The 26,797-nt window shown below is 37.9% G+C and overlaps 1 protein-coding gene across 8 annotated transcripts in view; it reads right to left on the reverse strand.

The window, feature by feature from the left end:
• Positions 1–26,797, reverse strand: part of SNX29 (sorting nexin 29) — a 121,854-nt gene that overhangs the window by 87,593 nt on the left and 7,464 nt on the right. For 7 of the 8 annotated variants that reach the window (XR_009963459.1, XM_062611847.1, XM_062611848.1 and 4 more), the window contains exons 5-13: positions 26,344–26,524; positions 25,210–25,280; positions 24,116–24,364; positions 21,856–22,225; positions 21,065–21,183; positions 18,329–18,407; positions 17,743–17,825; positions 10,272–10,335; positions 8,937–9,065 (exon numbers count right to left, since the gene is read on the reverse strand). Coding sequence is in view for 7 of the 8 variants with exons in the window: in XM_062611847.1 (XP_062467831.1) it covers positions 8,937–9,065; positions 10,272–10,335; positions 17,743–17,825; positions 18,329–18,407; positions 21,065–21,183; positions 21,856–22,225; positions 24,116–24,364; positions 25,210–25,280; positions 26,344–26,524 (1,345 nt within the window). In the remaining variant the exon portion in view is untranslated. Of the gene's footprint in view, positions 1–2,037; positions 2,221–8,936; positions 9,066–10,271; positions 10,336–17,742; positions 17,826–18,328; positions 18,408–21,064; positions 21,184–21,855; positions 22,226–24,115; positions 24,365–25,209; positions 25,281–26,343; positions 26,525–26,797 lie in introns of those variants that run through there. The other variant, XM_062611852.1, reaches the window with a different exon arrangement.

A 26,797-nucleotide genomic window follows, 5' to 3' on the forward strand; every position in this document is an offset into this window, starting at 1 on the left:
CAGCTGAAAGACAGAGTGGTAATATGTCATTTTACCCTGCGTCAGCTCCATGAGAGAGGATGACAATGTAGTATTCTTACAAATTACTTTTTGTGCTCAAATGGCACAGGTCTAGTGTGTGTTGTTGATGGAACTTTATACCACTGGTGATTACTCATGCAGAAGGATGACACAAGACATACTTCACTTTGATTGTTCGATTATGAAACTAGAAAACGACAAATTAGGAGCTACACTGAAAAAATACTAAAGTTTGAAATCCAATCATAGAAAAAACATGGATTTAAAGCAGCCTCTGAAACCATAATTTAACTCCTCCCCCGGTGTGATTCTGATTTACTGTTATTTGGGTACACATAAGAAGTAGATTAACAGAATATCTTTGAAGCTTTATGTCTTCAAGCCAAACAAAAAACCCAAAAATGTATGCATTTCCCCACTTCTTTTTCTTTCAGACAAATAGGAAGTTAATTTCTGACAGAGCAGATTTATCTTCAAACTCTCTCCAAAAGTACGAAATACAGAAATACAAACATATTTCAAATACATCAACTTATAAATGCCATGTATCTATAACAACAGGGTAAGTTTTATTCCATCTGAAGCTTTTCAAGCAACTGTAGAAATTTCTCTGTAGCTCTGCAATTATTCTCCAAAGAAAACCAGACAAAGATATTTCCATGTTGCAATAAAAACAGGTTAATGCAATAGGGATCAATGTCTTTTAGCAGAGTATATTTTATTCTATGACATGATATAGTGAAATTACTTTTAGACAGAATTAAACTCTGCAGTTGGCTTTCTGCTTCTCCTGAAGATAAACCGGAATACTATAAAATTATATGTATCCACTCTCTGCCATTAATAGTGTCTTTGCTTAGAATCAGAAGGAAAATATAATCCTAATTACAGTAATAATCAGGACATGGTAACGATTGTAAGCAAAGAGAAGAGGAATGTAAGTACCAAAACCTGAAATGGTGATATGTGAGTAACTTCTATCTGTTTTCTAAAATGGAAGATGCCGCCTCAAAATCCCTAAAACTGTAAGCATTTCTCCTCACCAACAAGTTAATTCATGCCATGAAAAGTAGCAACTGTTCCCTAAGAAGTCTCCTATCAAGAGGATGAATGTACCAGAATAATAAGCAGTATGTTCTCACATCAAGCAGAGGACAGCGTGTTAAGAGATGCTATTCATCTGGAGCACAGCAGTGGATCAGCCTCGCTGCTGGGACTTCTGCTGTGTCCTGGAGAAGGACCAAGAACCTACAGGTGACATCTCCCCCACTTTCCTTATGCTAGGGGAGTTGAAGGAGCTTGGTTAATTTCCAATCATGTCCACAAAGTTTCTGCGACAGATAATTAGGCTTACTGAAGCATGTATACATACACTAAAAACAGTTTAAGGTCTACTCTGCAAGTCAAATTAGATGCATCTTATGCTTGTCAAAGTAAGATTTCTGGCTGCTAATACAAATTACTACAAGTAAGATTGTTTTTTATAAAAGCTGACTTCCAAAACTTTCATTAAAAAGTTACGCAAGGTATCTTCAAGTTCTGATCTTTGTTGCAGAGGAAGAGGCCTTAGAGGACTTCTTTTCCTATACTTTAACAGAAGACAAAAAACCGCACCACACAACTGCTTCTGTGAAAAGATACAAAAAAATTCTTCTGGGACTTCTGTAAAGTGAGCAAGGAAAGAATTTGAAAAGGGGTAGTTTCTCGTGTATGTTAACTATAATGGCCTAAAGAACACTGTAACTAATTTCCAAGAGCTGGTTCCCAAAGTACAGAGGTGATGGCAATGCTGAGGACAAACACCGGATCAGTCTCACAACCAGCAATTTTATTGTATCTTAAACCAGTGTTACACAGTACAGCAAAGTGGTAACTTTAACCCAGCCCCCACAGGTGATAAGCAGCGCCAGAGAGAACACACACATCAAGTAAGGTGTTATGCAACGCAATCCTGAGAACAAGCACAACATCCTCTGAGAGCATGTAAATCAACACTGTGACCAGAGACTGTTAAGCTAATCCAATGAATGCTTAGAACAAAACTTCTTTTGACACACACTGCTCAGATCTGTCAATATCTCAACCCTTCATGCCCCATGCTGGGTGCCAAAAGGACTGTCATGGTTTAACCACAGTCAACAACGAAGCACCACACAGGTGTGCTCACTCTCTCCCTCCATAGTGGGATGGTGGAGAGCACTGGGAAAAGAAAAAAAAAGTAGAATTCATGGGTTGACATAAAGACAGTTTAACAGGGCAGAAAAGGAAGGCAAAATAATAATGATGATGATAATAATAAATAATATACAAAACAATCCCAGCACAATTCCAGGCACAGCTACAGGTTGGGCAGAGAAGAGATTCAGAGCAGCCCTGCAGAGAAGGACTTAGGGGTGTTGGTTAATGAGAAAATGAACATGAGCTGGCTTCAGTGTGCGCTTGCAGCCCAGAAAGCCAACCGTACCCTGGGCTGCATCAAAAGGAGCGTGACCAGCAGGTCAAAGGAGGTGATCCTGCCCCTCTACTCTGCCCTCCTGAGACCTCACCTGGAGTATTGTGTGCAGTTCTGGTGTCCTCAACATAAAAAGGACATGGAACTGTTGGAACAAGTCCAGAGAAGGGCCACAAGGATGGTGAGAGGAGTGGAGCACCTCCCGTATGAAGAGAGGCTGAGAAAGTTGGGGCTGTTCAGCCTGGAGAAGAGAAGGCTGCGTGGAGACCTGTCCTGGGTTCAGCAGCAGCAGTCACTTTTCTTCTTCTTAGTAGCGGTGCAGTGCTGTGGTTTTGACTTTCGGCCTGGGAGCAGCACTGATAACACCGGTGTTTTTAGTTACTGTTCAGTAATGTTTAGTCTGACCAATGACTTTCTGAGCCTCATGCTCTGCCAGGGAGGAGGGGAAGTTGGGAGGAAGCAGAGACAGGACACCTGACCCAAACTACCCAAAGAGGTATTCCATATCACAGCATGTCATGTCCAGTATATAAACTGGGGGCAGTTACATGGAAGGGTTAGATCACTGCTTGGGTCGGGCTGGGTATCGGTCGGCAAGTGGTGAGCGGTTGTATTCTCTTCCCTTGTTATTTCCCTTATCATTATTCTTATTGGTGGTAGCAGTACTGGTTTGTGTTATACCTTAGTTACTGGAATGTTCTTATCTCAACCTGTGGGAGTTACACTTTTTCGATTCTTCTCCCCATCCCTCCGGGAGCAGAAGGGGGAGGAGAGGGAGTGAGAGAGAGACTGCGTGGTTCTGATTTACAGCTGGGCTTAAACCATGACAAGACCTCACGGCAGTCTTTCAGTATCTGAAGGGGGCCTATAAGGATGCAGGGAAGGGACTCTTCATTAGGGAATGTAGTGATAGAACAAGGGGTAACGAGTTAAACAGGGGACATTCAGGTTAGATATAAGGAAGAAATTCTTTACTGTGAGAGTGGTGAGGCACTGGAATGGGTTCCTCAAGGAAGCTGTGAATGCTCCATCTCCGGCAGTGTTTAAGGCCAGGTTGGATAGAGCCTTGGGTGACACGGTTTAATGTGAGGTGTCCCTGCCCATAGCAGGGGAGGTGGAACTAGATGATCTTAAGTTCCTTTTCAACCCTAACTATTCTATGAAAACAAGTGATGCACAATGCAATTGCTCACCACCCACCAACCAACGCCCAGCAGCATCTCCCAGGCAGCTTTCCCCCTAGTTTATATACTGAGCATGATGCCACAGGCATGGAATGTCCCTTGGGCAGTTGGGATCAGCTGTCCTGGATGTGTCCCTCTCAATTTTTTGTGGCCCTGGCCTACTCGCTGGTGGGATTGTGTAAGCTGGGAAGTCCTTGATTTAAATACAAGTCCTATTCAGCAACACCTAAACCATCAGTGTGTAATCAACATTATTCTCATCCTAAATCCAAAACCAGTGCACTGTACCAGCTAACAGGAAGAAAAATAACTGTCCCAGCTCAAACCAGGACAAACACCATATGCATGAAAAACTAAAAACTATTCTCATGATATAGACACCTAGACTGTGTTCAGATCTAAGCTATGAAAGGGCTGTATCATAGCACTAGCATCTCCTCTGAAGAAGCAAAAAATGTCTTTGTGGGTAAGAAATAAGAGGAAGTTGTTTATCTTATGAAATAACATGTCTCTTTAACTAAAATGTTTTTGTAACTCGTGACATGTCACCAAGCAAATAAACAGAAAAAAAAATTGAATATAGGAATATTCAAATTATTTTTCAAAAGCAGGGACAAGAGGTATTTTTCCTGCTTCCAAGAAGCTGCTTAAGGTAACAGAATCATTTCAAGATGCACAACACATCCTCACTGAAGCTCTCTGGCTCTGAACAAAATGTTGTAAAAGAGATTAATACAAAATGCCAAATCCAAAAGCAATGTGGCTTAAATGATACAGACGCAAGATAAGGAAGAAAATTAGCTTGCAGAACTGACTGTAAACAGAAGGTACATAAAAGTGTAAGATAAAGTACAGTCAAACTCTCATCCCCCATTTCCTTACACAGTGTATTACCATCTTTATCTGCTTCTCTTGCTCCAAAGCCCATCCTTTGCAAAAAGCTTTCCTCCAACGTTTCTGAAGATAGTCTAACAATCTGCTATCTGAAGATTATCGGGTTTCACAGCTAACTTCAATACCTTTCTTTGCCTCACAAAGGGATGTAAAAGTATTCCATACAAAAAAAAAAAAAACAACACACACAACCAACCAAAACCACAGTCTTGATTAAAAACTTTCAGCACTGCTGAGAAGCCACTAGCAAAATATGTCCATGCAATCTGAGAAAGGCTTATCCATGAAAGGGGGGGGAAATAATTAAAACAACAAGAATGAAAAAAAACAGCTTACAAAATTATACCAGAGAGTCTATTTAGTCTATTCTATCATTAGAAAATGGGTTGAATGCTGAGACTGCTCCTTTTTAAATAATACCATAGCTGTTATGAAACAGCTATTCAAATACTTCACATGAAAGAACGAGATTACCACTACTTGAAACTGAAGTGACCCAAGAATTTTTCCAGTTTTCTTAGGACACTCAGGAAACTTTCTCTAAGCAAGCCAGCATTTTGTCTATGAGACTAGAGACTCTTTGGAGAGCCTAGAAGATCAACTGGATAAATCAATAATGCAGATATCCAGCAGTAATAATTTCAACACTGACTAATGTGTCACTGAAATCTGCTTTCCCAAAACCTTCAGGAAGGTATTTATATCAAACGTTTTGCAAGAGCTTTAGGGACTTTGAAATACACATTTTTTTTCATCAAATTACAATAATCAGTTTTTTACTGAATTCTTTGTTTTAAAATGTTCAGAATATTACAACTGAGGAAATTTTTCTAATGTAGGCATTCGATCAATTATTTTCAAGGTATATATGTATATATATATAGTGAGATTTCACTATTACAAAATATCTGAAACTTAAGTTTCCTCTTACTTACCTAGTGCATTATGCAGCACTTTCCAAACTTCGTTATTTTAAATTCTTCAATTTATCTTGCCCAACTTCATGGCTTAAAATATTATTTACTTAATAAATTTTACCACTTTTACTATTGCAGCAGCATTACCTACAGTGTACAAAGTGAACCAGCAAAGGAATTGAGAAGAAAAACCTATATTCCAAAATAGCTATATGCAGTTTCTTATGTGCTAGACAATGAGTTGCAATGAATCATTAAAGAAAGGCAGCCAAAGTCTAAAATAACCAGTGACATAAGAATCTGTTGTACCTAAGCAGCTCCCAATGCTGTTTTCATTATGTGACAAGGTAATCTGACTTTGAGAAGAACAATCAACACAACATGCCCAGTCTTAGCAGCAATAAATAAAACTTGTTTAAAAATAATGTTATTCTAAGTGAGCATCTGTTTAGATCTTATTATACAAGCTCCTAATCTATTCTTCAAAAAGGTATGTGCATGAGCAGTATCTGATTCACCCGTATGTCCCTGCAAATTCTAAAACTGTGGGGGAAGTGAGTCAAATAAATATGAATAGACAATTCCTATACCCATTAAACGATGAAGTATTGGCATTGTTTCAATTGCCCTGCATCACATGAATGTCAAACCCACTCGTGCAGATCTCTCCCTCCCTCAAAGTGAGTAGTTCAGTTTGATGTGTCATCAAAGGCAGAATTGGTAATGTTCTAAATACTTTTTTTCTTAAGAAAGCTTTGTATTTATCATTTTCAGATAGTGGTTCTGCTGTGCAACAAAATACATACAGGAATCTCAGCTGTGTCACCTCACAATTAACACTAAGCACTCTGCCTGCGCAGGCAGAAAACAAACAGTTCCCCCTGTGATAAGAGAGAGATTACTGTTATTCAACACTTGGGATAGGTTTGTTTACTATACATGTGAATTATGCCCAAAATCTCAGGCATCATAGGCTACTCTAGAGCTTATTTAGAATTGTAAGAAGAAAAATCACACGATTACAATATTTACCTTCAAAAGCCTTTGTTAAGCTAAATCACTTTCAGACAAGGGAAGGATTAAAATTCTTTCAGCATAGCTGTGGTACAAAGTCAAGATGGAGGCAAGTCACTGCCAGAGCCAATGTTGTTTAACAGCTTTGTTAATGAAGCGGATGCTGGGACACACCTCAGCAAATTCATAGACAACACAACACTGGGGAACAGCTGATACATGGGATAGTTGTGCTGTCATCCAGAGGGACCTGCACAGGCTGGAGAACTGGACTCAGTCAAATTCCTTAGGGCTCAACAAGAGGAAATGCAGAGTCCTGCATCTGGGGAGGAATAGTCTTAGGCAACCATACATACTGGGAGCTGGAAAACAGCTTTCCAGAAAAGGATCTGTGAGTCCTGGCGGACAAGCAGCTGCCAATGAGCCATCAATGCCCCCTTTGTGGAAAAGAAAGCCAACAACACCTTGGACCACATTAGAAAGAACGCTGTCAAAAACATGGAAATGGTCTTGACCAGCCTGTTCCAGCTGACCTTCTTAGGGCTAGGAGCAAACAATTGCACCGCTTCAGAAACTGGTATTGTTAATGCTGTTTCACAACAACTGTTGCTTATGATACAGTGGCGGATAAAGTGGTCAGCCATGGAAACCTGACAACGGGACAAGAAAAAGAAACAAAACATTTGCCCCTGGAAAACAAAGTCATGCTTAAATAATCAGATAGAAGGAAGACAGGTCAGATGGAAATGTCACTGACGAGGATAATTATCCATTCTTTACTGCCTACGTACATGAGGTATGCGTCAGCAGCATCTGACACTGACATGGTTCTATGTAACTGAAAACAATGAAGACACAAATACCCTAACTCGATTCAAATGACACTAGGGCCACTCAGCACAATTTCTACTGACTGAAGTAAGAACCTGCTGGGAGGAGAAGAGCCCCCATACTAAGCTCAGTGTGGAAGTATGCAAGACATCTACCAGATGAAATACTGTGGATTAGTATTAAATTGAAATAAGTCTCCAAAACAAGTCCTCACTGCTCCAGATCTGAGAGCTAGAATCCCAACAACCAAGCCTGTGTGTTTTTGAAAACCTAACCAAAACCCAAAACAAATCCCAAAACCCCTCATGATTTACACATGCACCAAAGCAGCCATTTCCACTACTAGAACAAGTTTTTCATTATTCTAGGACAGCAACATCAGTCTATTCGCAACATTCACATGGTGTTTCTGTTCCCCTCCCTGCCCCCTTACATTTAAAAGCCGTATCAAATTTAAGGTTTGGAAAATACTGTTTGGAGACAGTGCTAGGTACATTAACAATATCATATATCCAACAGAAGGTAAAAACCGCACAGGACCTTGATATTCTGATTTGTTCCAGACTGGGCAGACAGCTATACCAAGAATCTCACAGATAACAAGTAAAATGAAAATCGATTAAACACATTTAAAATTTGTGTAAAAATTAGAACAAAATTAGTTGCATATTCCTGAGGGGTGGGTGGTTTGAGGAGACAGAACTGGAAAAAGTACATATATGAAGAGACAAAGGTCATCTTTCATTTACCTTACACACACATGTATTGCTTTGTATCTAGACTCATTAACTGTCACTATTTTCCTGGCTTATGTTTCTTAGTATTAGTCTAATTACTTCTTCAAATTAAATGTGATGTTGTCCAAGGGTCAGTTCACTAATATTCCTTCCTCTGAAGCTGTAGTGGTAGTTCTACTAATATTTTAAACTCTCTCTTACTGTTAACACTAGACAAAATAAAACCCACAAACTCGCTGAATGTCAGAAAATCTTCCAACGGTTTTCTTCAGCCTAAATTCAACTGAAGTCCATGTGATTTTCAGTCCTAAATCACAGAGCCATTAGGATTGGAAGGCACCTCTGGAGATTATCCAGCCCAACCCCTTGACAAGGCAGGGCCAGCAGGAGCAGGTTACACAGGAACATGTCCGGATGGGTTTGGAATGTCTCTAGAGAGGGAGAACACCACAAACTCCCCTGGGCAGCCTGTTCCAGTGCTCTGCCACCCTCAGTGGAAAGAAGTTCTTCCTCAACTTGAGGTGAAACTTACTGTGCTTTAGTTTATGGCTATTGCACCTCTTCTTGTCTCTGGGCACCACTGAAAAGGGTCTGGCACCATCTTCCTGGCACCTGCCTTTGAGGTACTGATCTGCATTGATGAGATCCCCTCTCAGTCTGCTCTTCTCTAGACTAACCAGGCCCAGCTCCCGCAATCTCTGCTTGCAAGAGAGATGCACTTGAGACGCCTGACCATCCCTGATGGCCCTAAAATCATTTTTGCAGCCCCAGTGTTCACTTATGCTCTTCTGAAAATTACTTTAATATTCTTGTCTCCTGTATGCAGAATTTTTTATTTCCTTGTTCCACTGCTGTTACTTTTTATGACAGTTTCAGCACTCCTTACCGTGCCAACGCTTGGACTTTCATGGCATGTCGCTCTTCCTGCTCTGCTGCTTTCCTTCTCCAGTTGTCCATTTCCTGCCTTAGCGCTGCAGAATGCTCCATCTCTCCATCAAGGAGATTTCTCAGAGATCTGGAGGAAGGCAGCAGCCTCTGTTAGAACACTGCTAACACTACCTGGTAATTAGAATATACTCTATGAATTAAAAAGTGGGTTGCCTGAATGATACCACTGACATCACCCTAAATTTTTATTATTCAGTATAATAAATTCACAATTTGATTATGCAAAGATATGAAAATCTACAAGGAAGAAGGACCCAATAAAACAGTTGGCAGCACTTACTCTGTGAACTTGTGTTACTCTCATCCATATGCCCAAAGAGCAATCTATTATGGCATCTACTGTACCACCAGGAAGAAATAATTTATTACAGAAAACATCTTAAAAGCTGGTTTCAGTGCTTCAGTGCAAGTCTGTACATCTCAGGAGTAATCTATAAGCAATGTATTTACTAGCAGGAGCAGGAAACGGATAGGGGTCTTGTCTCCAAGTGAGAGCAATACCATAGACCTCTGTGTAATACTTTCAGTGAGATAGCAAAGGTCAGCGTGATGCTGACCTGGTCCTTTTGCCAAAAAAAACATGAAACTGAACGGAGCATTAACTTGAAATTATGGGAGTAAGGGTAAGAGGCAGCAAAAGGGGATCAGCTGGTATTCCCGATACTAAAACAACGAACTCTAAATTATCTACAGAAAAATGTAAATTACCAAAACAGCCCCACTACCACATCATAACAACAGTATGTCTTGAACACATTTGTATTTTCATTCATCTAGCCATGTGTTCCAATAGGCTATATAAATACAAAGTAGGCTTGACAGCATTTTAAAAAAGCCACTTATCATTTTTACATTGTCATTTTGCCCCAAGTGAACAGCAAGACACAAGTAACAGCCACTTTCAGCATAACATTGTTAGCCATCCTACAGCACTTCTGTACCAGAATGGCAATTTTCTGACTTATGTGTAGGAGAAGGTTTTACTCACTTGGAAATCTGCTTTAAGGGACCTTAAGAATCTTTTGGCTATAAGTTTTGGTTTTAAAAAACTACAAAAGCAAAACTAGCAAAGCTCCAAAGACAAAGAGTTATATGTGATTTGAATTTAAAGGAAAAAGTTGACCTGCAGACACTACTCTTCAGTAAGAAGAATATATACATCAAAAAAAATTACATAAAAATTACACATAGCTTTACACAAAGGACAGCTTGTACTAGAGAACAGATTTTCATTTTTTAATTAAGTCTCTCTTGACTAGATAAAGAAAACTACCTATTCTGTTCTTCCAGTTCATCTTTTCTATTCATCATGGCCACGATAGCTTGACGAAGTTCATCTAAAGAGAAGGGACAGAAAAGATGAATTCCTGTGTGTATAGTCATGTACATAGTGGCACTAATTCAGCAACACACTTAAGATGATGCCAGCATCATTTGCTATTAGAAAAGTACATAAAAACACTCTTAATCTGATCACTAATTTAAGCAATCTTCAAAAACGGTATTATACAACACAGCAACAGAAGTATTGATCAAATCTAACTAGGCTGCTTCTGGCTTTAACACAGATGTTGACAAATTTGCCTGTGGCTACAGCTGTTTTGTTTTAATCACAGACATATGGGGACAATGCACCTTCTCACTATTTCACTATTTGCATACTAATAAGATACGCTGTTACTTGCTTAACTTCAAATTGCTTGTTTTCTATTCTATAAATTCAGACTCAGGAAATACAACTGTTACAGCAAGACCAGAACAGAGAAAACATCACTGCTTCTTCACAGCATTTCTTCTCAAACTCAGTCTTAAAGAATGTCTTAAAGACTATGGGATTTCCAAATCATAGAATCATAGAATATTTAGGGTTGGAAGGACCTTAAGATCTTACCATTTCCTGTAAATACCTTAAAAAAAACACATTGTCATTACACCAAGAATTTTTTTTGTCCAACAAAGGCTGACTTTTATAACTTTTAAGGACTTCCCTAGAGTTAGGTTTTAACAGTAATACCAGGGTAGCTGAATACCATGCAGAAAAACATCAACTAAACACTGCCTCAACTCGAATCCTTCTGCTATTACAAAGCGTTCACCATGTAACCGTACAGCTGCACTATTACTAGTTTCTATAAATTTAGAGAAAAATATTAATAGTTCCTAAAACAGATTCTGGCTTCCAGATCTTGCATGAATACATGAAATACAACAGGCCTTCAAAGATCTGAATGCCTCATCCCTGGCAACGTTCAAGGCCAGGTTGGATGGGGCTTGGAGCAACCTGGTCTAGTGGAAGGTGTCTCTGCTTCCTTGATATTGTCTATAGTTACAGAGATTTTTGCCAGTTCAAAAAAAAAAAAAAAAAACCAAAAGAAAACAAAAAACAAAAAGCCAAACTTAACATTTTTGTCCTGTGGGCCAGATTAAGTTTGCTGAACTCCAGTAGTGGATGAAATATGAACATTTCCAATACGTCAATCGAGCATATCAGTCAGTACAGACACCACAATTCCACGCTGGCATTGCTGGCAAATCCCCCTGGCAGGACTCAGTAGGAGCCTCCTATCACCTGACATCGATCAATCCAATTCATCATTCATCACCAATCAGTCTTTCATGCTAGATTTTTTCCAAAACATTTCTGCTTCTCTGGCCATGAAGAAAGACTATGATTATTTTCCTACCCATTCCACGCTAGCGCTTGAGAACTAACTGACATTAGCAAGAAACCTTTCAGTAGGTCATTAGAGGGATTTTGCACTTCATTAATTCAGCACAGAAAGAATGATTACTTTACTGGAGTAACTTAGCATCTTTATACAAGTTCTCTAGATGTTCTCTGAAAAATTAAAATATCCAGATCCTGTAGAAATTATTATCTGAGTACTTTAAACGGGCTTCCTAAGGCTGTGCTTGCAGTATAAAGGCCTTTCCAGCTTGCTTTACCCATCATTGGGTAAAGTATTATATTTAGCTATATCAAACTTGATCACCATGAAACTCAACACACTCTTAGTATTCTTTTGGTCATAGGAGACACTGCCACTCTGAGGGCAGACTGGAAAGGTTGGGGGGTTTGAGGGGTTTTTTTTTGGTTGTGTTATATTGTGGTTTGCTGGTGGGATTTTTTGGCAGTGGAAAATAGGTGGGCTGTAACAGTCACAAAAAAATAATATGGAGTGTTGTGAAAGTGGACCACAATCCATCAGCCTATCTGTGAAATAAAAACTTGTTCTAAGGATGAGCAAAATAGAACACTAAGCGTTCAAGCCTTCTACAAGTGTACAACACAAGCAAAACAAATCCATAGTGAGCCTTGAGTACGGTAACACTAACAAAATTAATGTCTTAAATGATTAAGCTGAATTCAGAATCTTCCTCAAGAAAGCAACAAGCCAATGATATTTTAAACATTTGAAGAATGTCATTAAAATATGATATTGTGCAGTCTGAGTTAGTTCTATTACTTCTCTGACTCTGAAGAAATTAAAGCCATTGATACTCAGACAAGTTATTGTATTTCTGGCTCTGCACCTATGCTGGGGTGAATGCTCTACAATAACTGCCCATATGCATACTCAGTCTGTTTAAATGTGCCCTGATTTATTAACACTTCAACAGTGAAGCCATTATAAATTGTCTTCATTTTTTCCAATTTTACCAACCTATTCAAAGTGCAACCTTAACTTGCCTAATAACTTAAATCTTCTTTCCCTCATTCCATCCAGCATCTTCGGCATGAGTAGAACTGAAATCCTACCTTCTCTCACTCCCCTCTCCAACACACACACAAGAAAGCAGAGCATGAAAGCAAGATTCTGCTAAAACACCATGGCTGGCTTAAAAGGAGAAGAAATAAAAGACATTAAAATGCTTTTTATTTCCACTTGCCTAATTTTTTCTGAGAGTTATGGAATAGACAGTACTGTAGTGACCCAGCAAAGAAGAAACTGTACATTGCATTATCACAAAAACTAACGCTTAATTTAGGACCACAAAAGCAAACAGACTTCATACTCAGTACTTCTTACTAGTTTAGTTCAACTACATGTAGCAGTGGAGATGTGGAAGAAAGGATCAACACAAACACAGTCCGGGCTAAGGAGGCTTGTGCAGCCTGTGCTTACCCTAGCAGTGCTTTTGCTTTATTGCTGTACCTATGCTATTTCTTCTTGAAGTGGTGAGTATTAAGCAGTCATATTTTCTACCAATTACTCAAAACAAACACAAGAACTATACAGATTTTCAACACCTCTTTAACCTCACCGTCCACCTAAAATATAACAGAGTCAGACATTCACTTGTGTAATCAAATGAAGAGATACCAAAAAAAAAAAAAATAATCAAAACCTTGTATTTCATCATCTTCTGATGCAAGTAACAATATAACTGAAAGGGCAGCTTCCTATTTAATTCAAGCATAACATTCAAAACTTAAAAAAAAAAAAAAAAATCATAATTTCTTACTCTCATTTATGCTTCTTGAAATCTTCTAGGAGCATGTCAGAAGAGTCAGCTGAATGCAGACAAAGTAACTCCAGTGTCATGCACCATGGCAGGTTCACTTCAGATCTACCAGAACATCCAGTTCCTCAGCTTTTGTCTATGTTGTACTTGCCTCTCAGATGAGTGTATGATCATAATCTTTTTTTTAAGCAGACTTCTATCTCATTCATTGTGTACATTAGAAAAAGGAATAAATAAATAAAACCTTAAAAATCAGTGTTGTGGCAGCAACCATACACTAGGTATTTTTTTTTTGACTTCTGGACTTTGCAACCTCAATCTTTTTCTTCCTCCTAAGTAACAGTGAGAGGATGGCCAGGTCAACCCACTTCAGAAAACATGCGTATGTCCCATTTCTGAACTGCTTTGTGCTTGTTGTCATTTACAGTCTGTAAAGTAACACTAATGGAAAGAGCTATACAACTGCTATTAACAATCAGCATTCAATACCAGCATACTCCAAAATTCGTATGATAATCAGAGTTTCATAAAGACAGATACGAGATTACTAGTAAAGTCTTGAAAATTGTGTCATCTTAAGAGTTACTTTTGCAACAACTTCCATGTGCAAACCAGTAATTCCAAACCAGGTCTTTTTTATGGTTTGGTTTTTTTTTACTGATAAAAAATGAAGGAATATGCAAATTAAATCATTCATATTAAACTTCACTTTTTAAAACCCCCAAAACTGTCTTTTATTGTTGAAATTAATCCATAGTGCCTAATTGCTAATAAACCAGATATTTCCTCCAAAACCTTTTTTAATTTCCTTACATACTACATGCAAAAGTCTAACTCCTATAAAGCTTTTGCAAGGTCACATTCAGAGCATGAAATACATAGAGAAATGCCATGCTTTAAGAAACACCTGCCAACTTACCAGCAACCTCCAGAAAAGTCCTAAGTTTAACAACTCTTCTGCTGTTAAGATTGGAAAAGTCTGATTTGCAATCACCTGTTATGAAGACTGAGCTGTAAGTGAAATCATCTCTCTTGTACACAAGGTCTTGCAGCACTCCCCTGCAATCCTGCAGATGGAATAGCAGGGTGGGCTGGGAACAGGCTACAGGAATGACTTCTTGGGTTTATTTTCCGCAGTGCAAATTTACACAGATATTTTCAGAAACAAATAAACTTCCAACAGATGATCTACATCTTAAATCAGAAGTCTGACCTTTAAAGACATGCTCCCTAAGCTGCCTGTGTGAACACTGGATATTAAGGGTTTATTTAGTGCCCCAAGATTCTGCAAATATTATTCTGTCATGTTACTACCATTAAGGCAAATCGTAGTAGGAAACAAATTAGACAACACAGGTACTGTTTAGTAGGGTCCTGATGAAAAAATAGAAGTCCATAAGATGAACTGCTTTTTTCTCAGTGATTAAATTTATACACACTCTTTCCACAGTTCTCTTTCAGAGAAGTCACAGGAATTTAGTAGCTGTCAGTAAGTGGTGGCAACCAAGTTACAAAACACATCAGAAGCTATTTAGAGGACAAAGTACAAAAAACATACACCTTATTTACCTACGTACCAAGATCAAAATATGGTATGTAGGTTTCATTATCCAGTAAAGTTATTCAGTGATCATGGAAAAACTGGGGGCTTTTTCCAGAACATATGAAAAAATAGAGAATGATGTACAACACTACACCCTTTGCTAACCTTTGTGGTTAAACCCAACTTTAAAAACTGAGCGAAATTATAGTGGAAAAAACAGGTGCCCACTTATTTACTAAAACCAGCACTATAGCCAAAGAACCTTGTACAGAAGGACACAAGTAGCATCCTTCTAAAATTAAAGTTTTGGAACTTCCCTTTTTTCACTGCAAAGCAAAACTGAGAGACTTACGCTTGTAGGACAGATTATTCTGATGGTGTAAAAAATGCTGAAAATACAATTTTCCAATGACAATAATTGGAGAAAACAAAGTTGTTTGTGATTCAAGTATGAGAAGGTAAATGCAATGTTTTAAATACTGGAAAATGACATGGAATAGGCACATAAATACAAAACTTCTGACAAACTTGTTAATAAAATTGGTTATAATACAGAATAATCCATAAAGTAGGGTGAGGTTTCAAAGGATGTCTTCTATACTCAGTGGAACCCTCTGCAGATGAGGATTTCTCTCGAGTGGTATTAGTATTTTTTGAGCTCTATCTCCTGCCAAGTTGACCTCTACATGACAAATGTGCTGACGTAAAGTCAGGAAGATCATTCAAAATGGCAGAAATTTTAAATTACAGCTTCTCAGAACACAATTTTCTGGCCTGCATGTCAAAAGAACCAAGCAAGGGTTAGTACTGTGCTAGTAAGCTGGAATGAAAGGAGGAAAAGAATAAACACCCAAAATTTCATTTCAGGCGTTGTCTGCAGAAGCAAGAAGCACAAAAATCCAGTCACTGGAGACTCACAGCTTTCCTCCTTGCACTATTGCATCCCATTTTTCTTCTCTGATGTGTTAGAATTAGTTGCTATGCAACCAGGCTCTAAGCCTCACCATTTAATAAATCTTCTGCTAATTGCAATAAAAAAAAAGAGCTTCAGTATCTGGCTTTGTCACAGCACTGAATTCCTGCTGCCCAGGGGATCTGCAACTAGTAACAATGAACTTGAGAAAGAAATTATTATTGAATGTATCTGGGATCAGCTGCTTTAAAGGCATTAACTTATATGAACAGTCGGCTGAATTTGGTTCTAATGACAATTAGATTATTTCCTAAGCATTTCACTGGTTTTGGAATTGTTTTCACATACTTTCCCCCTTCCTCCCACCAAAGCCTTCTTTGAAATGGGAACTGATGGTAGCGTGCATGCTTCTGTTGATCCTGTGGCTCTTTTCATTTAGAAATTGCTAAGCATCAAGAATTGAAAATCACAAGATTTACTTTCTATTTTATAGCTGTTAACTACACATAGGAACTGAGCAACTAAAGGAGATCAATTGCGGCCCCTGCTGGTACTTACTACACCAACAAACAACAACAGCAATACAGAGTGCTCAGTAAAATTTTATTACTCAGAAAAAAAAAAAAAAGTAAGAACAAAAGGATATTGCAGTAATAATATGAGCAGAGAATATCCAAGTGACCAAAGTATCACAGTAACTATCAACAATCCACACATGTACAACATTTAACTACGTCACTTAAAAGTCTCAAACTAGCTATGCCCCTTCATAAAGTACTTGGTAATGCTCTGTCAGCAGGCTCAGGCCAGAGCCTAAAACAGTACTCAGTGAAAGTGCATGGTCTACCCCCTTTAACACACATTGACACAGATATCATTTGAACATGACATCAGAACATGAGATTACAGTATTGTAAGGGTTCATTCATTCTGATGATTTCATAAATCAATTTCAGAAAACAATCCTGGCTGCACCACTTCTACATTCCCAAATCTCATAATTTGTACATATTTAAATTAAGAAAAAAGAACACACATACCCCAGAGCTTTAGGAACAAAGCCATATCCAACAGTTCATTTACAAATTTCCTGTACAGTGAGGAAAATAAAATCATACTGGCTTACATGCTAGTCAGTTTAAGAACTAAATCTTTCTTCTACAAGCTTTTGTGAAGGGAAAAAAAAAGCCTAAAAATGGGGTAGGGGTAAACAAACTGCCTGTGCTTCTACTAATACCCTTCTACAGCAAAGGCTATTTCATCCTGTCTAGCTCAAACTCTTAACACCACTGAAAATATGACTGTACTCCAACCTTAATCTTAACTGAACTTTGATTATGAAAGCCCATATTTATGTTTGCAGCAGATTTCCCTAACAAAACCATATACTGAATGTACACAGAAGGAGTTCTGGGTTTGTTGGTTTCAGGCTTTTTTCTGACTAAGCTTTAATAAAAGCAGGCAAAATGAGTAAGATCAGATCAGAACTAACCATTAATGTTTTCAGAACTTGCAGAGATCTAAAGACATTAATAGAATTAAATAATTATTGTTCATGTAAGTACTTTAAGCCACATCTAGTATAAGGATGACATCAACTTTTCTGGGGAAAGAGAACCTAATGTCACACCAGCTGCAATGAACAATAACCTGGGATCTGCCAATTCAAGAAGCATTTTAGAGCAATTGTTTCTAATATGGCCAGCATATCAGGAATGAAGTGCTGTATGTCTCTCTGAACAGACCTTACTGAAACAAAAATACGTACTGAGAATGACAGAGTTAATTCCAGCAGTCTAGATACATCAACGAAGTACTTACTAATTGTCATGGATTCTGGCACAGTGGCTGAAGGCAACGTATTGCTGAAAGTATTCACTTGAGCTGGAGGACTGACTTCCACTCTAGTCATAAAAGTACAATTTCATCAATAAATGAAAACAAAATCCTGAATTCAAAACTTAGAAAAGAATTCCAGAAACTATAATTATCATCATATTCACCCATATTTAATCAACTTTTATTTAATTATCCTTTAACGTATTTGTTGTGAGTCTGATTTAAGAATACACACCAAAAAAAAATCCACATCAAAAGTCCATGAAGAATACAGTAAAAAAATAACAAGAATCAACAAAAAAAAACTATTTTCAAAGCCAGGATGGTGAGTCTACCTGTTATTTGACATGAGTATGTGACTTCAAGGTAATTAGGAAAAGTTCAATATATGAAACTATGCGTAAAGGGATATAGGCTTTTGTATTAGTCTTTCCAAACATTTGCAGAAAGTACCCTGAGGAACAGTTTGCTTCCCAGCACTGAGCAGCTACGCATTAGGGAACAGTAAGAAATTGGCAGCTACAGGGTGAAAATCTTTTCATTTAAGGAAAAAATATATGAAACATACCTGTAAGGAAGATCAGACCTTCTTGGAACCAGTTCTACTGTATGAACATGTTCATGTCCTTCTCCATTCTCCAAGTTATCTACAGTAGAATACACAAACATTAGCTTTCTTCAGCTAACAGCACTTAAAAACTAAACCAAAAACAAAACCAGAAGAAAGGTAGTTAAATTTTTAACTAGCAATACTCATCTTTACTAAAGCTTTTAAACACTTTAAATTCCTTCTCCAAGGTTGGCTTCTGCACATTCACCCCAAATGCCAGCAGGATTGTAAAGTCCCTTAGGAACACAGTTTCAGTCTAGAAAAGAAGTAGTACTGCACAATTCCCAAATTTTAACTTGGATGTATCTTTTACACTGAAAACAATGCTGCAAAGCTATGAAGTGACTCCTTACTGAAGTGATTTTTGCAAGTCTCAGGAGCTTAACAACTACATGGCATCTGACACTCATTATGAATCTCTTTGTGACTTGCAGGAAAAGGATTTGTAGTTAGTCCCCCATATGTGAAAACCTGCGCAGACACCAGTCCCTTCTGCAATCCTTACAGAGCACCATGCTTTTCCATGTCTCTTTAAGCCCAGGTACCAAACATCAGGAATCAGACAGATGAGATATTTTTTAAAAAGCATGGATAATATGCATCTGTCCGCAGATTCACAGCTGTCAGGATCAAAGCATACACATCGCTGGGCCTGTTATTAAGGTAGCTCAGGTGGAAAGAAACAAAAATCACATTTCACTGATGTTTCCTGCATCTTACTATTTAAGGGTTACAAAGTTACCACAAAACTATCCTAAAAGCATGAGCTAAAACAGCCCAGAATATAAAAATCAGGAATTAAAGGGAAAAAGTTAATGGGAGTTCCCACTCCACAATATACCCACCCCCAGAAACAGGAACATTTACTTGTATTCCAGATTTCAAACTGTTGCAATCAGCAAACCCTTATAAATCTATGGACCTTTGCTAACCATTTCTGTATAACATTTAATACAATGCCACAAACTACATGTTTTCTACATCCAATCCTTCACAAACTGGAAAAGGAAAATGGAAGCACAAAAGTGGAAGTACAAAAAAGAAGTAGAAAATGTGTTTTGTTTTTTTTTTTTTTGATCCACTGGCATTTTTGAAGAGGTACATGTACAGCAGAGAGCAGCACAGCATTATGTGACAATTCACATTATTTTCATTACCAATCTTACAGGACTCAATTACACTTTTTCTATTAACAGTCCATTTAAACTCTGAGCATATATAACACATATGCAAAAAATGTGAAAAATCTTATAATTAAAACATTATTTTACTACCAATAAGACATTTTTAAGTGGTTCCAGAAATAAGAATACATAGCCAAAGTTTGATAAAAGCAATGTTCTTATGAACAGCTAGCAAAATGTTAACTGGGGAAAGTGGATGTGGCGAATGGTGGAAGTTTTTTGTCTTTGGTAGCAATACAGACGCTGTAAAAGCACCAGCTCTTCTTTTCCATACCTCTGACTATCTTCATTGCTTGCTTCAAGATTTTCACCAAATGGTCCACATTATTCTTGAAGTGCAATACCTCAAACTGCATCATCAGAGCCAACTGAGCATTGATTTACAAATGATACTTTCATTTATGCATGTCTGTATGACGTGTGAGAAGCACATCACTGCTAATTCACTGCCAGCTTGTGACCCACTGTAATTAGTGGGTCTCCTGCAGAAAACAACTGGAAGATGCTGGTGGATGAAATACACATGAGGCAGCAATTGGCACTCACGGCTCCAGAAGCCAATCCTACCCTGCGTTAAGCAAAAAACAAAGTATGGCTGAGTGCATCCACGAACATGCTGCAAGGACTGGAGCAGCTCTGCTCTGAAGACAGGCTGAGAGAGCTGGGCTTGTTCAGCCTGAAGAAGAGATGAGTCTGGGGAGACCTTACCGTGGCCTTTCAGTACTTTAAGGGGGCTTATAAGAAAGTTGGAGAGAGACATTTTACCACAGCCTGCAGTGACAGGACAAGGGGCAATGGTTTTAAACTAACAGAGGGGAGACAGAGGTGAGATCTTAGGCAGAAGCTCTTCCCTGTGAAGGTGCTGAGGTGCTGGTACAGGGTGCCCAGAGAAGCTGTGGCTGCCCCATCCCTCGCAGTGTTCAAGGCCAGGTTGGATGGGGCTTGGAGCAACCTGTTCTACTGGAAGGTGTCCTTGCCTGTGGCAGGGGGCTGGAACTGGGTGAGTTTTAAGGTCCCTTCCAACCCAAACCATTCTATGATTCCCACATCCTTTTCCAAAGATGTATTTCCTAGCCCATCATTTGTCATCCTGTGTATAAACAGGTAACAGCTTCTACTGAACTGCATCCAATATTAGATACTTTCTCCAATCTGTCAAGATTAATTTGAATTCAAAGTCCCAAACACATTTGCAGCTTATTCCAGCTTAGTGATATCTAGAAAACAAGTAAGGATACTTTTTATTCAACCATGCTAAACATTAGTAAAATACCATACAAGACCACATCTTAATCCCAACAAAATTCCGGTTTGACACTGACAAATCCTCAACTAAATATCTACTTCAATGGAGAACTCTGATTCAGATCTAGAATAAACTTTAATTGAACCTCCATTTGAGCTGTGCAATATATCCTATGCCCTTACAATTCCATTATTTCTTACCATTATCCCATACTAAATATTCTGTTATAAAGTTTGCTGGAATTTGGTAAATTAAAATATATACCTGTTTGGGAGTAAGAACCAACAGCACTGACAGGAAATAGAACATCTGAGTCATCGTTCAGGACCTGCAGAGGACTGCAACTGCATATCTGAGAGTTGCATGTGCCTAGTTCATGAGGCCTAGATTTAAAACAAACCAACAGAACAACCTGTTTATACAGTCAGTATTCATGTTCACAATGCTTGGGTTTCTTTCAGAGATATCACTGCCAGAAAAATCTTTATTTCAATCTACCTGCCAATTTCTTGTTTCAGACAAACTCATTCAAGATCAGATTATTTAAAAAATGAGACAGGAAGTTCTTTTTCTCCAGAGGGATTTCTGTGTCTGAAATTGAGAGGTCATCCTAGTGGCTAAAATTACTTCTTTTTCCCTCATTTGTGTTTTGTCTTGTTTAATTATCTGCTCTGATGATAACAGGCTTACTTTGTTCAAAATACATGGGTTTACTGTGAAGCCAAAACAGAACTGATAAACATACTAAGAATAAGGACATTTCAAATAGGCCAGAATTATAGCATGGGTATATGATGCAACAATTTCAACAACTAAGAATCTCAAGGAGAACAAGTCTGAAAACAAGTCAGTTTGGTTTTCAGTGGAACTTAGAAGCAAAGTACCATTACCACAGTGCCCAAATGGTTTAAACAAGGGGGAAGAAGATAAAGGAAAGGGTGAAGGTGTGTGAGAAAACCTGTAGTTCAGTCACACAGATCTCATGGAGTCACACAGTACTTATGGAGGAAGGGAGTGGGGAAGGCTTGGAAAATGGCTCCTGCAAAGTTACTTACTTTTCAGAAGCTTCCATTTCCCCTTCTGTGTCTTTATTTCCTAATGATTTTCCATACAGCTCATATTCATCTGCATCTTCATCATCAATGCTCTTAACGTCTAGTTTCTGGTATTCATACTCTCCATTCAGGAACACTGAATTGCTCTTCCATGAATGGTTACTTTCACTCCCATTCAAACTCTTCCCAAGAATGCTTTCAGATGAGGGTGATGCAAAAACTGAAGGTCTGTCTACACTCTCCTCTGAACTTTCCCCTGTAATCAGAGTCTTTGTTGTGTCCCCCAAATTGTGGTCATCTTCCTCTTCATCAAATGAGATAATATGAGTCACTCTCTTCTTCTTTTTTCTGTCTTTTTTACATTTCAAATCTAGTAGCAATATAAAGGTTTACATAGTTTAGAAAGAGAAACAATGCAATACACTTGTTTTCTTCTTCTAAAAGAAGAAAAAGCCTCTTAGATCTATGAGGCCTTTCATTATCTTTCCATACACATCAGCTTTTAAGTCTCAAACTACCATCTTTATTTTATATGCCTTACGTAATTCAGGCTCTAGAATACATTTCAGAAGTGCATTCCTAACAGCACTCAATTAGAACTGGGAAAAATTTCAACAACCTTATAAAATTACATTTAAAATTGTAGTCGGCTTGGTGTCCCTTTCTCCCAAGGAATATGGCTAGTGCATATTGAAGAGTCTGAGTACACAGTACAGAAAACACAAAATTTCTGCGAAGAAGAAATTAAAAAGAACAAACTCACAACACAAAATCCAACCAGTCTGCAATCAAATAAAGATATTTTTTGCCTGTATTTTGGAAACTGAGCAGTCAATTCTTCAGAAAAAGAAACTGAACTTGATCCCTCAATGGGTAATTGGCTCTTGCTCTGGAAATACACTGAAATCCTCTTCAATACATCATACCTATGCCTTGACAGCACTCACTTTTGAATGATTACCTCTCCACACTGATTCTGATGTGCACACAAGGCTGAATGGTCTTGCAAAGTTGAAGCCCTCTAAGAAATACCAGGAATGTACTCACCAAGCACTCACATTGGGACTCAACTGTTTTAATTCAAGTCCAGCTGTTATATCCACAAAACATATTAACATATTTCTATGAGTTAGAGGATGTTAAAACCCATTCTGGATGCAAACAGAATTCCAGCAAAGAACATAGACTTTAATGAGAACATCTGACTTGCTCTAGCACGTAACATACGATGGCATTTGAATAAACCCAAGTGACCTTTTATTATAAGTTGTACATTACATGTACTGTATCCACATGGACTGTAGACATATGGTACATTATGTTGTAGAGTCATGTGCAGAATATTGTCAATTATTCTGTTGTTTCATCTTGCAAGCCTTTTTTATACTTACCACGTTATCCCAAGTATTAGCTACTATTTTATGCTCACTTAAAGTGGAAAACAACAAAAGCTTTACCACAAGTTTGTTTCGAGACAAAGTCTCTTTTAAATACCAGTAACAAACAGATTTTATCTCAAGTTCTATTCCTAGCAGACAGCATTCTCATGTGGCATTCCTTCTTTTTTTCTCAAAACAAAACTTAAACCTTGCTTCCCAATTGAAAAACACTTGGTACCTTAATAAAGCAAAATATTTCTCCAGCTCAGCTTCTGGAAATAAAGATGATAAACTATTCCTCTGCTACTTTTGGAAATGAATATGTATAACGAATGACACATTTTGCTTAATTATAAAAGATTAAGACTTTGGATCTTTGTTAATAACTAACACCCTACAAACTGGTTGCAACACTAACATATGTAAAAGTAGAAAGTGTGTGCAAGTTTTCATTTGTGGTAATTACCTGCTTCATAGAGAAATTCAGACTGTAAACATGGGTGCTGCTTGAAGAAGATTATAAGCTATTATTTTTATCTGATGTATACCAACAGATATATAGCAGTGCATTTCTGGATGATAAAGTGCCAGAGGAAAACATATTAATAATGAAAAATCGTGACACGAAAAACTGCAAGGCATTATCTCATTAATAAGAAATTGAAATTCAGGTCGCAAGCAAAGCACTTTACCAATGATATCGTTTAGCTTCCCTCTCGCAGTGACACAAGAGAGATAAAACACTCAAATACTTCACATGTGTAATGCACTTCCGGTTTTTGTTCCATAATTGTGCATTAAATTTAACTGGAAAAGTTATTTTAACACACTTGAGAATTTTATAAGTTGCTGAATGAGACAAACATTGCAAAAATGCTTACCAGCATTTACACTCTTTGAGAGAACAGGAAGTGGGTCAGTGTCCTGATCAGGTTTTATTAGAATCGAGACAGCAGATGATGCCGTGATCTCTCTAAGAAGGCTGCTAACACCCTGGGTGGATTCTTTCAACAACGAGGTTACATTCTGCGTCGATTCCTTTAACAAATCAGACACAGTGGGTGTGCATTTGCTCTGTCCATTTAAATCCTTATTGTCAATGTTGATTGCAAAAAGAATGGAGTTCAGACCTGCAGAGAAAAGAAAGGGAAAAATAAGACCAAAGGCTCACTATATACTTCATACAAAAGTTATGAATATAGAACCTAAGACTTAACAAAGCTACGACATGTAAAACATTTCTTCCCCCAAATTTCCCACAGTTCACCATGCACAAATTCTTATTCTGTCATGTACCATTCATTCTTTTTTAGATCATATTCAAGCTGATGCCATCAGTTCTGAATTTATCTTTATGGCTGTTCAGCTGCACATTAAATAAGAAGTACTGTGAACATGTTTATTTATAATCTTCTATTTAAACCCATTTCACTGCAACTTAAGTATTTGTTGGTTCCTAAACTCTATTAACAAAAACTTACATGAACCCTATCTTGCAGAATGAAGCACATGACCACGTATCTGAGAAAAGGGTTGTACATGGTAATAACACATCACTTCTGTGGTCATTTCCCTATTATTATTCCTACTCTTACTCTCCTTTCATGTATTTACCTATAATTTGGGTCTTACTATAGTACGTCTATCTGCTGTTTTCTAGTCAGGAATAACCCATTTTGTTTTCTTTAAATTGCACTAGGTTTTTAAAGAAGCTAGCCTTGACTGATGAAGTTAGAAAACTTCTGTGAAAGGCTTTTTAACTGTAGGAAGGACAGACCCAGTATTTTAACAGTTCATCAATTCATAGCATAAACTAGCATTCACCCTGAATCTGCATCTGACACACATTCTCCACATAAGCAAAGAGCACTTGAGAGAAGCTCCCCACAACCAGAAACAGATGTAACATTCCAAAATTCCAAACATTTTGGAATGTTTTTTTTTAATAGCAGTAGCATTTTAGAGAAAGTCTTACCCGCTGCCATCGTAGGAATCATACTAGAACGTTCTTCATCCATCATAAAAGACCAGTCTTCATAGAAGACACTACAATTTGAAACAGAAAATAAGAGAATATGCAGTCCTGTATTAACGTAAGTTCCACTTCTAAAAGACATGAAGACGCTGAAAAATAAGTATGAGTATCCCAATAGATTAAATTGTACGTCCTGGAGTTCTGAAATAGGGGAAACTGAACAGTTATCAAAGACATGCTACATAGTACTTTATCTTCACTTTTATTTCTGCATTTCTACATGGACAAAACAGCCACAAAGGGCAAGGAGGTTCATTCTACATTAGCAGTCACAATATTTCTCTACACCTATTGCTACACTGCATATGTAGGTTTTAAATAACTACAGTTGACTGTAATTACTAAGCCAAATGAGAAGAACGGATTTCTGCTGAATCCGCTGGACTTGATCAAATTCATCAAAAAACAAAGATACCCAACTTTTCAGAAAGAAGAGAAGCTGAAGATGTACCAGTGAAAAGCTGGGACTCAGTTAATTGTGAACTAAAGTGCATTTCACATATCCAAAGTATCTTCAGATTTCACAATGCATAGTAAGTTACTCTCAGTAACTCTGCAGTAGGTTCACAAACCAGTACGAAACCGGTTTCAAGTGATATGCAATAGTAGCTACCTATTGCTGGACTGCTTTTCAATTACAGGATGAGCATCTCCAAAAGGCCCCAGGCAGTTGCCATTGATGAACTGCTAAGATCAAGGCTGCAACTGTGTGCAATGTGAACAGCATGAAAGGGGCACCTCAAAGCCTGGCGTCAAGGTCTCAGTGAGAAATACTGTTGAAAGAATGGGAAAGGGAGTTATGAAAGAGGATGGAAATTAAGATGAGGATAGAAGCATATATTCTCATGTGCTAGAATGAAGCCAGTTTCAGGTCACATGTTGATATAGGCACAAGCCACTATTTAATGGCTGCTAAAATTTCAGAAATGAACAAAATATAAGATTAAGTGGGTTTGCTAGCAAAGCAATTAATACACTGTATTAGTGGAGCTGTATTTTTTGGTTGGGTGTTTTAATCTCAGTACTTCATTTGTCCATACATTTCCTGCATTACAAAGACATCAAATACAGTACCCAAGTCGATTCTTATCTGCCAGCAGCATATGAACATATCTTTCCAGGGAATGCTCATTTAATGCACAGCGCAACCAGGCCCGGCCTCTACCAATGTCTGTGGTAATTGTCTTCAGAGAGCAAAAGCGCTGCAGTTCATGTTTATTCAGAACTTCTTTCACATAGTACCAGAACACTGGCTCTGGAATAAAAAAAAAAGTAGAAATAATAATACTTTAAAACACGTCAAAAAACTCATATCTGAATGCATTTACATGCAATTTTCCAAAACCAGCAGGTAATGGTATATAACTTTAAACAAAGGTGAATCATTCAGCATCTTCATACAACTCAACAGTTAAATAGATTATTTATTTCTACAGAACTTGGGCTATTTAAGCACTTAGAACTTTTCACCTCCTTGAAAAAAACACACACATTAACATTAAACTCTTACATCTTTAAACTGAATTCA

This window comes from Pezoporus occidentalis, unplaced genomic scaffold (assembly GCF_034315485.1).
Source record: "Pezoporus occidentalis ecotype Australia unplaced genomic scaffold, CSIRO_AGI_Poc_V1 ctg158, whole genome shotgun sequence".
Lineage (NCBI taxonomy): Eukaryota > Metazoa > Chordata > Aves > Psittaciformes > Psittacidae > Pezoporus > Pezoporus occidentalis.